Raw genomic sequence first — 13,241 nt, forward strand, 5'->3', positions numbered from 1 at the left:
TCCGAATCACCCGATTTGATTTGGATCCGAATGAATCCGAATCTGAATCAATTCGGATTAAAAAATGGGTCCCAGGGGCAAAATAGTGGGGTGGGGTGGGGTGGTAGTGCCCAATGGGTGGAGACTACCACCCAAATTTCAGGGGGATTGGGCAAAGGGCTGATTTTTGGTGAATTTTTGAAGTTTTAGTGTCTTTGGGGCAGATCGGGGGCACAACGTGGGATCTGGGCCAAAAGAGTGGGGTGGGGTGGTAGTGCCTAATGGGTGGAGGCTACCACCCCAATTGCAGAGTGATTGGGCAGAGGGCTGATTTTTGGTGAATTTCTGAAGTTTACGCATTTTTAAGGTTTTTCCTCAGAAGTTATAATATAATGGAGCTTTCAGCAGCCCCATAAGTGCACTTGGGGGGTGCTGAGGTGGCCCAGAGCAAGTGGTGGTGTAGTGCACATAGGGTGCCAACCACCCCCATGGGCTTCTAACCCATGGGGTACAGGGTTCTGTTGTTTCTGAGGTATTCTGAGTGTGGATTCTATGATAGCAAATTAGAGTGGATTCATGGTGTCTCATTGAAAATCTCAGTTGCTATCATAGAATCCACACTCAGAAAACCTCTGAAACAACAGAACCCTGTACCCCATGGGTTAGCAACCCCATGGGGGTGGTTGGCACCCTATGTACACTACACCACTACTCGCTCTGGGCCACCTCAGCACCCCACAAGTGCACTTATGGGGCTGCTGAAAGCTCCATTATATTATAACTTATGAGGAAAAACCTTAAAGACGCGTAAACTTCAACAATTAACCAAAAATCAGCCCTCTGCCCAAATCCTTTGAAAAAATTCAGGTAGCTTCCTTGCCCCTACCCGGCACTACCACCAACCCCACACCGCTCTAGGCCACCCCTTTCCCCCCGACGTGAAGCGATACACCCTCCATTATACCTGATGGGGGGAAACCTTAAAGACGCGTAAACCTCAGAAATTCACCAAAAATCAGCCCTCTGCCCAATCACTCTGCAATTGGGGTGGTAGCCTCCACCCATTAGGCACTACCACCCCACCCCACTCTTTTGGCCCAGATCCCACATTATGCTCCCGATCTGCCCCAAAGACACTAAAACTTCAGAAATTCACCCAAAATCAGTCCTTTGCCCAATCCCTCTGCAATTGGGGTGGTAACCTCCACCCTTTAGGCAATACCACCCCACCCCACTATTTTGCCCCTGGGATCCGAAATTTGAGCAGACGTCACATCAGACCTTTTTGCATTGAAGTCAATGGGAGGCAAAAAGGCGGGAAATTCAAATAGACGTCATTGCTCAAAATGGAGGGGGATCTATTGGCCACAAAATGGAGGGCCGAAACATCCGAATATTTCAGATCCGAAACAGGGGTGATTCGTTTTGGATCCAAAATTATTCGGGGCTCTTCGTGGGTGATTCGGTTCAGATCCGAATCACCCGAAATTCACTGTTTCAGGTACAGATCGTTCTGTACCTGAAACGTTTCGCACATCCCTAACAAATATAACAGGAACAGATCAGTAATGACAGACAAGTAATTACTGGGAAATGAACATTTATTCTGTCATCAAAGTACTTAACTGCTGTATATATGGATACATATGAATGCATATTAGCCTACAGTGCTATGATTTATATATACTTCAGTAATGGTATATAAGGTGTGTTTTACAATCATTATCACGTGGAGTCATTAGGAGAAAACGGTTACATTTGGCCAGGTGAAAGCACGCTGTGCAGATACACCTGTTCACTGCCTGTTGAGGATGGGAGATCTCTGTGCAAATCATACCAGTTGTAGTACTTCAGACAGAAGTTGCATTAAAGCTTTGGAATTTTAATGAGCAAGTTTATTAGTTTGTGCTCAAAAATACCCATGGAAGATTACCTGCATGTTTCTTTTATCTAAGCATTAAATGCTTCTACTCTGTTATGCTTTTGTTCTCAGACTTTTTCATGCAGAGAAGATTTCAAATACAAATTTAGTATTCATAATCAGTGACACCAAGCAGATGTGCTCCCACTGTGATACAAAGCCACTGATGCAAGCAGAAAAGCCTGGTATCCTTTGAAGTTTTGTGTTTGCTTATGAAATAATAAAATTTGAAAGGCCTGTATCCCTTCCCCAAATTCCAATCCCCCCACTTGGCCCATATCTGTATATCTAGGCTAGCAATAGTCTTTGTAGGCCAGTGATAGTCTTTGTATGAAGTGCAGCTTAGATGCCTTTCTCTCTCCAACACTCATATAACATCACTTGTGAGATGAGTGCACCACCACCACCAATATTTATATACCACTTTTCAACAAAAGTTTCCAAAATGGTTTACATAGAGAAATAATAAATATCCCTGGCCCTAAAGGGCTCGTAGTCTTAAAAGACACATAAGGCATACACCAGCAACAGTCACTGGAGGTACTGTGTTGGGCTCTCACCCTGCTAAATAAAGAGAATCACCATGTTAAAAATGTGCCTCTGCCCAATTAGCAGTGTTCATGCACCACCTCTTTGGGTAAATTGCTGTACAAACAGAGCATATGACTATATGTCCCCCCCCCCAATAATTTATTTATTGTATGGATATATTGCTGTTTGTGAATGATAGCATAGCAGTGTGAAACAAAGATAAAAATATTAGAAGAACAAAAACAAAATAAAGCAGAACTGTAATAAATAAAATTTCAAAGCAGAGCAATGTCAGTAAAACAAAAAAGCAACAGCAGCATTTAAAAGGTACTAATCTCCTCTGTCTTCACATCTTACACTACTATTTCTAAAGATGGTCTAGGCGGCCTTGTGTACTCTGCTCTAAAACACTCACTCACTCTATCAAAATTCTATACCAAAGTAACTCAGAGATTGCAACAGTTGTGAATCATGCAAATTCTGCTTATGTTTTGCTTATTTTTCTCGGTTTGTTATATTTTCAGTTTTTTTGCATTGTAGATGGGGACACTATTCAGTATACTGAAGCACTACTCCCACTGGAAATTTTGCTCTCCTACAACCTTTGGCCAACTTTGGAAATTTCTCTAGGCATAGCCCTCATTTTTTTGAAACAAAAAATGTCAGTCTTTATTGTTAGAAACTTAGGCTGGACTATTGCAATGCATTCTGTGTATTGTATGTAGTCTGGAAATTTCAGTTAGCAATAGCAATAGCAATAGCAATAGCACTTACTTACATACCGCCTTATAGCCAGAGCTCTCTAAGCGGTTTACAATGATTTAGCATATTGCCCCCAACATTCTGGGTACTCATTTTACCGACCTCGGAAGGATGGAAGGCTGAGTCAACCTTGAGCCCCTGGTCAGGATTGAACTTGTAACCTTCTGGTTACAGGGCGGCAGTTTTACCACTGCGCCACCAGGGGCTCATTTAGTTAGTCAAAAATGCGGCAACCAGTTTGGTCTCTGGGGTAGCCCAGAGAGACACTATCATGCCTGTCCTTAAATGGTTGCAATGGCTGCCAGTATGTTTCCAGGTAAAATATAAAGTGCTGATTTTTAACATGAGAGCCCTGAACGGCTTAGGCCTGGGTTACCTGAGAAAGCGTCTTTCTCTGCAAGATCCCCACTGCTCATTAAGATCCTCAGGAGAGATCAGTCATCAGGTGCCATCAATTCATCCAGTGGCAACTAGGGATCAGGCCTTCTCAGTACTTGCCCCTAGGTTGTAGAATGTGCTCCCTGTGGGTAGGAAAGGTTATCAGTCCTGGAGGCCTTCAAGAGAGCTATAAAGACCAGTCTTTTCAGCTTGACTTTTTAATGGTTTTTAAATGAGTTTTATGTTAATAGTTCAAATTGTTTTATTTATGTTTTATGTCATTATTTTAAATAGTTTTTGTGTTTTCTTTTGAACTACCCTTTGCTGTTTTTGGATGGGTCATATATAAACGTAAGCTAAGATTTCATTTGAAATTTTTATTCTGAATTTAATTTCTGTGCAAACATCATGTGAATTTAGAAATCAAAAATACACAGAACTCTGGTATAGGTAAGCAGCAAACAAGTGTATCGGTCATCTTCCGTTGGATCCATGGCTGAGCTGGAAGGTGAACCTGATGTGCAGCAAACAGAAACAGCTCTTGATGCTTCGTACTTCATCAATCAGAGGGGCTGATGTTATACACCTCTATTTCCTTCTGTGCTTGAAGTGGCTTTGTTACACTCCACAGTGGCTCACTAGGCAAGATACTGACCACAGACCTAAGTTCTGGTTTAAGCCCTGGAGTTCCTCACACTCACCTCATTAGCACATAATGCAGAACCAAGGGTCCAGTGTACCCACAGTTCTGTGCCTCCCCCTACCCCCGCATTCATTTATCTGTCTGCATTTAGACAAAACAGACAGGAACTGAGCTGCAGTCAGAGGGACTGCAGAGAGGAGGGGCTGTGCTGGCTTCCTTATGGCCTGAAGGACAGCCCCAACAGCCAATTATGTTGTCTCGAAATATACTGGCAGCCATTAAGGACAGCTTCCTCCCTCAACTCTGGTTATAGCCAACACAGTCTCCAGTCTGACATTCAGATGCAATGCTGGTGGCTACAAACCTCAGGTAGGAGGAGCAAAACTCACTACAGCTCAAGGTTCCAAACTGGAGTTTGGGAAGGGAAACTTCAGGTCATTTTTCTGACAGGACCAGGGTTTCAAAAATTTGGACGTACACAAAAGTCAGCCTCAAGCTCCTTTCTCCCATTCCATGCGAATGGGGCCTTCATCCTCATTCTTATTTACAAGGTTTTGATTATCTGTGTATTTTAAGAATAGCAATAAGTAAATGTGAAAATTGCCATCTGTGTTCCTTAACCAAAGTTTAGATGAAGGCCCTAACCCTTGTGAAATGGTTCAGCAACCCAGATACAGAAAAGGACCTGAAAACTGCTTTGATGATGATGTTGCTGTAAGTTTAATTTTCTGACATATAGAAAGTAGTACTTGTCTAGCAATGGAAACTGTAGATATTTGGAACAGTTTTCACCTATCTTTCCTTAAACATACTGTATACTCTGAACCATAGTCACTCTATTTCAAGTGTTTCCACAATTAACATAAAATTAACAGCTGCTTTTTCTGAGTTGCCTTTGTTATAATTGCTGTGCTTTCACACATGATTCCAATTAAAAAATAAAATAAAAGCAGGGTAGTCTGTGCTGGTAGTCTGTGCTGGTACTCTGTATGATGGTGGCAAAACAACCATCCTTCATGCTTCTTGTCATTGGCGTCTTTGCAAAATTGCCTTCCGAGCATTGTGACCTTTCTTTTTGTCCTGCAGGTAGTTGCCTTATTCCAAATTTCCCTGCTTGCAGCATGTTGTGATCTAGAGACTGACTCCGATGAGTTAATTCATGTGGCATATTACTATAGACAATCTTGACAGTGTGATATAATTGGCCCTTTACAACTTTTCAGTTCTGTTTATAATGACCTAGTCATCTGTGCTGTTTCATTAGCAACTACATTTGAAAGAAGATGATGGGCACACCAGCACTATGACACACAAGCACTTGTTATCATACTGCACCAGTGTCATGAACTTGGCCAGGCCATGGAGCTTTGTCAGTATACATTTGCCTTGATCCAGCAAAATCATTTTGAACCAAATGTGCAGTATGCATGTACACACCACACACAGGCTTTACTCTGTTGTTGTTTCAGTAGTGGGGGAAAGGGCGGCAAGTAAGAAATCTACAAAAAAGTGGATGCAAAATGTATATCCTGCTATATTAATATATCACTTTAAAACAATACATATATTGATAACAAGACAGCTCCCACAACTATACATTAGGTTATCTCAGTTACCCAACTGTGTTCACACAGTTGAGGTTTCCAGAGTTTGATCATTACATGGATTCCCCCAGAACATGATTTATTCTCTGTGTCGGGACAACTGGCAAGCGGACCCAGCTGCTCCTGTACCAAAGAGGTCCAGACTTTTTATTTATATTTTAAAAAATTCACAGTCAGTTTATCCCAAGATTTCACAGGGTTTTTTAACTAAAAAGATGACAATCGTCAAGACATAATAATCACGGAAAAACAAAATGAAATAGCAGGTGATGCATGCAGGTCTTTTCACTGAGTGACCAGTCACCATTATGTTTGGATTGAACTGCCAACAGTTACTGTTCTATAAGCCGTCAATAAATTTCTAACTGCTTTAATCAGCTGAACAGCTTTTAAAGCTTGAATTTAATTTTATTTATTTATCTATTTTTGCATTTATATACCGCCTTTCATTAAAAAGATAACCCCAAGGCGGTTTACAAAAGTTAAAAACATACAATAAAAAGACAATAAAAACATCATGTTAAAAGTAGAAAAACATATAAAAACAGGCATAAAAACAATACAACAAATACAACAAATAAAAACACAGAGAAGCCGCAGTAGAAAACGATCATGTAAAAGCCTGGGTAAAACGCCAAGTCTTTAAAAGCTTTTAAAAAGCTGTGATGGAGTCCGAGGAACGAATGGCCACTGGGAGAGCATTCCAGAGTCTGGGGGCAGCAACAGAGAAGGCCCTGTCCCGAGTGCACGACAGCCGGGCCTCCCTCATTGTTGGCACCCGGAGCAGGGCCCCCTCAGATGTCCTTGTCAAGCGGGCAGCAACCCTTGGGAGCAGGCAGTCCCTCAAATACCCCGGGCCTAAACCGTTTAGGGCTTTAAAGGTCAAAACCAGCACCTTGAATTGGACCTGGAAACGAACCGGCAGCCAGTGCAGCTCTTTCAAAATGGGGGTGATATGTTCCCAATGGGCAGCTCCAGATAAAACCCTCGCTGCTGCGTTTTGCACTAGCTGCAGTTTCCAGATATTCTTCAAGGGCAGCCCCACGTAGAGCGCGTTACAGTAATCCAGCCGTGACGTGACTAAGGCGTGGGTAACCGTGGCCAGATCTGCCTTCTTGAGAAAGGGACGCAGCTGGCGCACCAGCTGAAGCCGTGCAAAGGAGTTGTCTTGTTCTTCAAATATAGGAGTTGTCTTGTTCTTCAACATTCAATAAAGAACTAGTTTCTCAAAAATAAACACAAAAAGGTCATGTTGTCTCTCTCCACAGCTGCATCTCAAAACTTTCTGTTCTTCTCACTGTTTAATCTCTTCATTAACAAGGAGAACCTTGTTAATCTTGAGCTCACCATCTGTGGGTTCACGTATCCTCAGTCAGGTAATAGATACCCGACAATGTTATACGTGGAAAAAAAATCAGCCAAAAAAAAGGATTAAACCTGTGTATCTGTATCTGGAAATGACCTCAGAGGTCATTTCTGGTTGCCATTTTGAGTTTGGGAGCCCTTTTATGCCTCTTTTTTTTAAAAGCGGTTTTTGGTGTGTGTTTTGCTCGTGGAGGGCATCCTTGGACTCCTGTACAGCAGTGGAGTTGCAAAGTGAAGCACAGTAATAAGCCCATTTATTTGGCCCATTTTGTCATTTGGGGGGTGATTTGGGGCAGTACGAGAACCTAACCCCACAATTTACATAGAGTTGAATGCCCCATTATTTGCCAATTCACTATCTGACGCCTCCCCTCAACACTAAGGAATGGAACCCCCATGAATAACAAGGTTCTTATGTACATTTTCACTAATCTGTTAATGAGAGGAGATTATCAGAAAGATGTTCTCAAAATTTGGTTTTCAACATTCCCCTTTCCTCAGCTGAATCTCCAGTCTGCTTTGTGGAAAAGCAGTTTAGGAATTTGGCCAAGAAGATGGAAAAGCAGTTTAGGAATTTGGCCAGGTGAGGCTAAAATAGAAACAATGAATGCAGTTGGGAGAATATAGTTTGTGGCAGGTTTCCTTAAGACTATGCATTTATTTACTAGGGCAGATGGAAGATCCTCCTTCACACCTTGCCTCAGACCTGTAGAAGGGCTGGTATTCACACACATTCACTCTTTTATAATCTTAACTGCTTCATTTCTTAAGACTCCAGGAGTAATTTTAAGAAATGAAGGAAATTACTTACACTTCCTGTTCCCATATGTGTTATCTCAGAGTTTCCCCACTTATCCAAAGGACAAAGATGCAATTCTTTCCCTTTGGACAAGACCTGGGATTCTGGGAGGAAGGGTAGCAGAGAAGATATAAACCTAAAACATATTTTTAAATGTAAGAAATGTGCATGAATACATTCATTTTATTTTAAAACAATGTGCACCACAAAGGGAACAGTGGAGCATGAAATTTAACAGTAAGAGGGATTCTATGCATCTAAGAAAATGTGTTAACTGTACATAGGAACATAGGAAGCTGCCATATACCAAGTCTATGGTATATTGATCTATCTAGCTCAGTATTGTCTTCACAGACTGGCAGCGGCTTCTCCAAAGTTTAAGGAAGCAATCTCTCTCAGCCCTGTCTTGCAGATGCCAGAGAGAGAACTTAGAACCTAGGTGCTCTTCCCAGAGCAGCTCCATCCCCTGAGGGGAATATTTTACAGTGCTCACATGTAGTCTGCCATTCAAATGCAACCAGGACAGACCCTGCTTAGCTAAGGGGACAAGTCATGCTTGCCACCACAAGACCAGCTCTCCTCTCCTCTCCTCTTGTTTTGGAGACTATTGGCACAAATATCAAGAGAAAAGTTATCTCTATGATCTACTAACACTGGATCTATTGTGTGTGAAAGTACAAAGAGTCTTGCTTATTAGCTTGGTGTGCTATTTGGTGTGTTATTGTGTGTTCTGGAACTGTAATGGTGTAATATTTTGGTTAAGTTTACTTTGCAATTCTCACTGTGAAATTCTTTGCTCTTGGGTGGATGCTTCCACATTAACTCTGCTAACTGCCAGCAAATTGCATGAACTCTCATCTTGTGTGTGTTTCTTTCTGTGTTTTCTTTCCTTTCCTCTACTTGCTACTTTGCCCGTTATTAATAGGATCAGCCTATATGCACAACGAGTCGTGCCTCTGCCATGATGTCAGCTCCTATCTTCATTTTTCTGCAAGTTTTCATGTGGTGTGGATGGTCAGTTACTTTCTCTAATTTTGTGTTTTCTTTTGTTTCTTCAAAGTGTAGCATTTTTGTTAGCTGATCATAGTATTATGTGGATACTCCAGAAAAATATATTATGCAGATTATTTTATTGTTTTGTAAAAGGAAGAAATGACATATTGGACCTGGTCAGCTGTTGTTTTCTCAGGAGAAGATATTGGGAAGAAGGTTTTAGGATAACATGGGCTTGTATTGTCTCTCCTTTAGTTGGAGATTCTGAAGGTTATTTGATTGTGTGTGAAAATGATCCAATGTCCAGGTCACTTACTGTCATTCCCTTCCCCCCAGATTGAAGAAAGCTGGAGCTGGAAGCCACTCCAAGCTCTCCCAGGGACAAATGGGCAGGGAAACAGTATCTACAGGCCCATTGGCTTACATGCCGATGTGCTTAGAGATGCAAATTAAAATAAAAAAAAATACTATAATAAAAATTGGCATCCCATTTTGCAACATAGTTATTTTGTACATAAATGCCATTGTTTTAATGACTGCAAAAAATCATATTGTAGGTTCTGGGTTGAGTCCTTAACATCACCAATTAAAAGGTTCTGAAGTTGCAGGGCTGAAAAATACCTCTATGAGTCTAGACTGTTGCTTTCTAGATAGGGTAAAATCTTATTTGTCTACATATTATATATTTATATACCAATACCATGAAAATCTAAAAAGAGTTCACTTCCCTGAATTAGAGCCTTGTAGACAAGCTGTTAGATGCTGGGAAGTTAATAAGGATAACACCACTGAGATCAGTTTAAAAAAAAAATTCAAATGTATTACCCTTGTTCCCTGGGATTAACATGTACTAGGGCTTAATCTCAGGGCTTAACATTTGCTAGGGCTGTGTGTCATGTCATGTCCAAAAGAGATGTTGGATCTGACATGCCCTCTGTTGGGCACTTCTGGAGGGACTTCTGCAATAATATCAGGGAGTCTCCAGCATTTGGAACTGTCAGGTGGTTCCCTGAAGTTGTGAAATTTTATTAGAGTTCCAACATCTCACCCACTGCCCTCTCCTCCTCTTCCTCACCTTTTACTGGGTTGGTGGTTGAGGCACGGAAAAGGCTTCCATACGAATATGACGAATATTCACATGTTGCTTTTCAGCCAAAGTTCCCAAAGCGGTTTACATACAGAAATAAACAAATTAATTAAAGGCTCCCTGTCCCCAAAGGGCACACAGTCTAAAAAAGAAACATTAGAAAAACACCACCAACAATCACTGGAGGGATGCTGTGCTGGGGTTGGATAGGGCCAGTTGCTCCCCCCTGCTAAAGAAAGAGAATCACCACTTTTAAAAGATGCCTCTTTGCTCATTTAGCAGTTCCATGTTGCTTGATCTTCACTTGGAGGCAACGCATGCATTTCTTCTAAGGTTTGAAATTAAAAGGCATGTTCCCCCCCCCCCCTTTCCTTAAACCTTTCTTCTAGGAGTCCTTGAGTGGCACAAGTGCATCTGGGATTTGTAGTTTTTTCTAAGGCTGAAGCCATGGCTGTGACCTCATAGAAAATTCTATTTCCCAGAAGCAGCTGTGCCACTCAAGGAAAGGGGAAAAGGTGCTTTCCTTTTAGTCCTTGAGTGGTGTAGGAAATGTTTATAGGAAATGAAAATTTCTCTGAGGCTACTTCTTAGAGAAAGACAGACATAATATTAAAAACACCTCACAATAAATTCATCTTTTTAATAGTAAAAAATATTTTTGGAAAATACATTTAAGTATTTACAGATTTATTTTGGATATCTGATTCTTATTTGTAAGGGTAGATTTTCTTTAGTATATAAAAAGAAGAATTAATAGCTTCTGGCATTTGATTCTGTAGTTATAAAATATGTTATGCACAGCTTGATAGCTAGCTTTTCATTTATTTCACATTAAATTCTAAATATATCCTTAAAAAAAAGAAATGTCTGTTCAGCTCTATCCTTAAGCTCAGGACACATAACAAGAATTTCCAAATGTAGTACTTATTTACCCTGAGCCTTTCCTACACAGGCACGGCACCTGAGGGATCCCCATAGTGTTAGGCCATAACAAAGGTCTCTCCCCTCTCTCCCCGCCCTAGGTGTACGTATACAGAAACACACACAGGCATCAGCCCAGGCTCTTACAATAAACTGGAGCTTATGTGCATTCTCCATAAGTGGGAAGCCGGGGAGGGTAACACATAGGGTTGTGTTTTCTCTGTCAAGATCCCTTCATGTGTGGGCCAAAGAAAAAGCCTAAGAATTTAAATGGGAAGCTGTTTATTTTACTCTCATCCTGCTCTTTCCCTAGAAAGTTCAGAGTGGCTTACACAGCTCCGTTCTGTGCAGATATTTGCTCAGGTACAGTTGTGAGACACTGGGGAGTAAAAAGGGGGGGGGACGGCTACTAGAGATGTGCATGAACCAGATTCTGCATTCCATTCCGAGTTCAGTACAGAATGCAAAATCCCAAGAACATTCCATTGGAACAGCTAGTTGTTCCAACGGAATGGCCCCGTTCTGAGTTGGAATGTTCCGAGTGCCATTTTGGACTCCAAAATGGAACTCTTCTTGTCTCTGTGCATACACTGCGGCCACTTGTGTGATGGGGCTGACTATGCAAATGGCGGCTGCATGTGCTCAGAGGCCAGAAGAGCTCAATTTTGGAGTCCAAAATGGTGTCCTGGGCCGAGAGCAGGCCCTTCATTTGAAGAGTGTTCTGTTCCAAGCTCGGAACACTTGGAACGGCCAGCGATTGGAACGTTCTGACCCCAAACCATTGTGGAGATCCCTAACAGCTACTGCTGGAAGCCACCCACTTTTAAAGTCAATTTTCATTTTTTAACCCACACAGCCCTGCCAAGGCACTGCAATTTGGGAAATATGTACATTCTTTAAATTGCCATTTTAATTTTAGCAGTTACACATCAGAGTTTTTGCCGGAACCTGCTTATTATAAGTAAGATAAATGCTTTCTTTATATTATAAAAATAAAAATGAATGAGAAAATAAAATTAAAATAAGAACAAAATGAAATCTAAAAAATTGAAAATGAATAAATACACAAATCTTGCAAATACCTAGTACTATTTTTTTAAGTAAGTAAAAGGGAGTAGTTCATCGGTGTAAGGAGGACATTTCTTTCTGGAATTTTAGTACAACTCTAGATATTGATGAGATTGGACTTTGGACATATCCTGCTAGAAGTCATAGGATTCTATCACACATAAGTTTATATGATTTTATAGTCTTTTAAGTCAACTAAGCTTTAGCGATTAATGACCATTTTTATAGTTTATAATAAATATATTGTCATATAATTGTGAATTTAGGAGTAGTATTGTATTTATATAGCAACATTGTTGGATTCTTTGTAGATTGTTCTTTTAAAAAAAAAATCCAATCACACTGGTTTGTGCTGTTTGTCTTTCAAGAAACAGTAGCCATTCTCTCAATAGTGGAAAACCATCAGCACTGGAAATTTTCTCTTTAGCATTTCTGCAGTAGCTCTGTGATCATTTTTTGAAGACGAGAGCATACTTTTAATCATTCTCACTTCAACTTTCAGTATTTCTTTTACTGAGAGCTAAGGGCAGCGGGGCCTACTAAACCACAGCAATTACTCACAGCAACTTGATTTGAAACAGTGTTTCAGTCCTGTCTTAAAGCACAGAAAGGCTAGGTTGGATATCAAATGATCTCTTGGAGCTAAAACAACAAATTGCATAATGAACTGGAAATCTTTTTTGGCCCCTTGATCTCTCTTGGATGTACATTATAATAAATAGTTTTAGGTCAGGGGTGCACAGAACTTTCCAGAGCTGTTAAATTCCTTAGAATAGTTGTGCGTGATGAGGAATTTTGTTTCGTACTTTCTGAAGACAAATCTCTCACATTTTTGCTTCATCTTGTTTGAGTCATTCATCAATTTCATGAGCCTCTCCATCATGCTGCCTATGTAAAAATAAAGTAACTCATAGTGTGTGGGTTTTGATCAAGGACATTGTTTCAAGATGAGCATATACTATTATTTGAAAGACAAAAATGTAATTTGTGCTCATGTCACACATGATAGTACTCCCAAATAATTTATTCTGAAAATCAGCTTTACTATGTGCCGCATCACGTGCATTCCACAAAGTTTATAGAATTTGGGTGTAAGAGAAGGATCTTGTACGAGGTATATAATATTTTCAAAGCACTTGTATTCAGCATCATGATTTAGGGATGTGCACAAATTGATTTTTTGCTATTCA

The 13,241-nt window shown here is 40.6% G+C and overlaps 1 protein-coding gene across 7 annotated transcripts in view; it reads left to right on the forward strand.

Annotated features, from left to right (window-relative positions):
• CACNA2D1 (calcium voltage-gated channel auxiliary subunit alpha2delta 1) overlaps positions 1-13,241 on the forward strand; it is a 642,096-nt gene that overhangs the window by 616,819 nt on the left and 12,036 nt on the right. For 4 of the 7 annotated variants that reach the window (XM_053252724.1, XM_053252726.1, XM_053252728.1 and 1 more), the window contains 3 exons: positions 1,973-2,085; positions 4,846-4,928; positions 8,908-8,996. In XM_053252724.1, the coding sequence (XP_053108699.1) occupies positions 1,973-2,085; positions 4,846-4,928; positions 8,908-8,996 (285 nt within the window). The remainder of the gene's footprint in view (positions 1-1,972; positions 2,086-4,845; positions 4,929-8,907; positions 8,997-13,241) is intronic. The other 3 variants (XM_053252725.1, XM_053252732.1, XM_053252731.1) reach the window with 1 other exon arrangement.

This window comes from Hemicordylus capensis, chromosome 5 (genome assembly GCF_027244095.1).
Source record: "Hemicordylus capensis ecotype Gifberg chromosome 5, rHemCap1.1.pri, whole genome shotgun sequence".
Classification (NCBI taxonomy): domain Eukaryota; kingdom Metazoa; phylum Chordata; class Lepidosauria; order Squamata; family Cordylidae; genus Hemicordylus; species Hemicordylus capensis.